The sequence below is a fragment of the Salmo salar genome, chromosome ssa02, assembly GCF_905237065.1.
Source record: "Salmo salar chromosome ssa02, Ssal_v3.1, whole genome shotgun sequence".
Classification (NCBI taxonomy): Eukaryota; Metazoa; Chordata; class Actinopteri; order Salmoniformes; family Salmonidae; genus Salmo; species Salmo salar.
The window spans coordinates 19,275,257-19,278,993 of NC_059443.1; the positions used below are offsets into that span (position 1 = coordinate 19,275,257).

Genomic DNA, 3,737 nt, shown 5'->3' on the forward strand with positions numbered 1-3,737 from the left:
TGTGTGTGTCTGTGTGTGTGTATTTAGACGCGAATGGTGAGTTACAGTTATACTCACAAACCATAAAGCGATATTTACCAGTAAAATCTTAGTCCTTGAGTATTTACAGATGTAGGATATTCTTTTGATCACCCTGTCTGTTGCCGGAGAATGTTCCTGCGCTGCAGGAAATCTGAAACTTGTTGTGTAGTTGAAGTTTAAAAGGGCTTCTGAAGTTTGTAATTTCCACTTTCAAATTTCAGACTTGATTTTTCCTTACGAAAAATGTACCAACCCCCTACAAAAATGGCCATTAGTTATAATCCAGATAATAATTCACATTTCCTGTTTCTGCAGGATTATTTTCCTGCTGTAGCAAACTGGCTCAAATTAAGATCCTACATCTGTACTGTTTGTGTGTGTGAGCAACTGTGTGTGTAAGTAAGTGTGTGAGCAACTGTGTGTAAGAGCAACTGTGTGTGAGCATGCGTGTGTGTGTGTGTGTGTGTGTGTGTGTGTGTGTGTGTGTGTGTGTGTGTGTGTGTGTGTGTGTGTGTGTGTGTGTGTGTGTGTGTGTGTGTGTGTGTGTGTGTGTGTGTGTGTGATACCAAAAACCCAAACCGTATGGAGTCAACATCGTGTTTTATTGTCTTCCCATAGAAAGCATAATTTCTTATGATCAGATTTGATATAAAAGAGACAAAGTAAAAACCATAGCAACACGGTATCAGATCTAGTGTAATAAATATACAACTTTATCGACATAGAGATAAGAGGGAAGAGAGAAGGAGAGAGAGAACGGACACAAAGTAACTGACCTTATAACTGGAAGAGCTCATAGATAGGTTTACATAACTATAAATATAGTCAGACACTGATACACACACTTAGACCTACTCCACTGACTAGCACGTACACACACACACACACACACACACACACACACACACACACACACACACACACACACACACACACACACACACACACACACACACACACACACATGGATCAACAACCTTGCATGTACAAAGACTCAGAAAAAGACACACTTTCAGGTTTACAACCTCACTGAGTAAGTGGACAGAACATTGGCAAGACTGACTTTAAAAGATATAGGTCAACTAGATTGGGTTCAATCCCATGGTTTTGTGACAGATATACTGGAGTTAAACTAGATTCTACAAGCTGCTTTCACCCTGCCCATTCTGGCCGGGGGTTTGTGGAGTGAGTGAGTGAGTAAGTGGTGAGAGAGATGGAAGGATGAAGAGTTGTCTTCTCTATCACTCTCGTACGTAGACTCTGGTGCACACCACATCGTCCGCACTCATGGTCTGGAATGAGAGGAATTTATAGATGTATTTAATGTAGGTATTCATATCCAAGGAATGTATAAAGATGTGCAGTATTCAATAGAAGCATTCATATCCAACATTAACACCGTCTCAATCCATCCTGTTCAGTCCCTGTCTGTGACTGTGTCTCTTTCAACAAGAGGTGTCCTGAATGACTCCTTATGGTTCTGTATTACAACGTTTTGGCCTTTTTTACCATGGAAACCGTACGATTTTAGATCTAAGTTGACTAATTGAATTAGAAGCCAAACAACATCAGCATGAGAGATGAAATGATCAGAGACAGACCACATATTGTGCAATGCATCAGATGCATGTGTTCATGGTCCTTGACAAATGGGAAAACAAACTGATTCCAGGAAACCAGGGAGTTGTCTCTGGTTTGACGGGTTGTGTTCGCTCTAACGACGCGTCCTTTTACAGAGTGGCAGTTTTCATTTTCAGCTTCATGCCACTCCACACAGTGGAACACATTATGATCATTAGCTATACGTTCCAGTCAGGGGAGCAACTTTGGTTTTAGAAGTGTTCGGAACATAACTTTATTGCATAAAATAAAATGACTAAATCAGTCAGATAAACACTTCAAACAGCTCGCAGGCCCCTGCATGGTCCTAAAGCACACCGTGGCCACATTCTGGATCACATTCCAATGATAAAACTGGGGGGGACAAAAAATGCAATTTCAGAATGAAATTGAAAGTTGCGCCCCCTGGTTCCATTAGGCCTAAACTGTTTCTCTTCCTCCTCTTCCCCTCCCTCCCTCCCTCCCTCCCTCCCTCGTTAACACTGATCTGAATGGAGTGGAGGGATGACTATTGTATTATGGGTGTTACACATTGGTAGTGGATAAGGTGAGTCCTCCCTTCTTTGTGTGGATGGAAAATGACTGAGGTCCTCAAGCATACTGTGTTCAAAATGTATCAATGGACGGTTGTACAGTACAATACCTCTAACTGTGGTTGATTGACAGGACAGGTAGCCAGTAGTAAGAGAGTCTTACCAGAATGAGCTCGCCGTCATTGGTTATCTCTCGGGTCCAAGCGGTCTTAGGTCCCTCCCCTTTCTGCAGAGTCTGCTCACAGCAGATCTTACTGTCTGTCTCCCACTTTGGAAGACTCTGACAGACAGACAGACAGACAGACATGCAATATAGTTGGATGAGCATCAGAGAGATGAAAGTCATGTTTTGGACAGATGGGCGGGCGGTAAATGGATGGATGGATAGAACAATAACTGGTGAGAGTGAGAGAAAAAGAGGGAGGTGAACTAGTGTGTATGCTGTTTCATATGGTATCAGTGAAAATATGTGAAATGCCAAATTAAATAAAGTCTGTAGACCTTAAAGAGGCACTAGTAAAAGCATAGATCAACCCAGTGGAAGCAGAGACCAAGTCAACACTGGATCATATCCCATAGTCCCTCTAGCACTCCACAGTCCACAGGTCTGGGTTTCTCCTAACAGATAAAACCTGGGGAGTTGTAGCTTAGGGGTCAAACATGAGTCGAGGCTTTCATTAGGGACAGTGGATAGGGTGTGGGACAGAGATTCATGTGAGTACAGAGGTGTGTGTGTGTGTGTGTGTGTGTGTGTGTGTGTGTGTGTGTGTGTGTGTGTGTGTGTGTGTGTGTGATGTATACAGTGTCTTCAGCAAGTATTTATACCCCTTGACTTATTCCATATTTTGTCTGAATCTGAGTCTGAATTCAGACTGTAACACACAATATCCCATAATAACAAAGTGAAAATATGTTTTTAGAGGTTTTTGCAAATGTATTGAACATTCACAGAAATATGTAATTTACATAAGTATTCACACCCCTGAGTCAATACATGTTGGAATCACCTTTGACAGTGATTAGCTGTCAGTATTTCTGGGTAAGTCTCTAAGAGCTTTGCCCACCTGGATTGTACAAATATACACATTATTCTTTGAAAAGATTCTTCAACCTCTGTCAAGTTGGTTGTTGATCATTGCTAGACAGCCATTTTTAAGTCTTGCTATAGATTTTCAAGCCGATTTAAGTAAAAAATTTAACTAGGCTACTCAGGAGCATTCAATGTCGCCTTGGTGAGGAACTCCCGTGTATATTTGGCCTTGTGTTTTAGGTTATTGTCCCGCTGAAAGGGGAATTTGTCCCCCAGTGTCTGTTGGAAAGCAGACTGAACCAGGTTTTCATCTAGAATTTTGCCTGTACTTAGCTCTATTCCATTTCTTTTTATCCTAAAATACTCCTAGTCCTTTCCGATGACAATTAAACTCTAACTGTTTTACAGTCATCATTGGCCTCATGGTGAAATCCCTGAGCAGTTTCCTTCCTCACCAGCAACTGAGTTAGGAAGGACGCCTGTATCTTTATAGTGACTGGGTGTATTAATACACCATCCAAAGTGTAATTAAT

The 3,737-nt window shown here is 41.6% G+C and overlaps 1 protein-coding gene across 1 annotated transcript in view; it reads right to left on the reverse strand.

The window, feature by feature from the left end:
- Positions 1-605: 605 nt before the first annotated feature.
- rabp (Cellular retinoic acid-binding protein) overlaps positions 606-3,737 on the reverse strand; it is a 10,999-nt gene continuing 7,867 nt past the window's right edge. The window contains 2 exon segments of the mRNA NM_001140880.2: positions 606-1,313; positions 2,338-2,454. Coding sequence (NP_001134352.1) covers positions 1,263-1,313; positions 2,338-2,454 — 168 coding nt within the window. The 3' untranslated portion in view covers positions 606-1,262.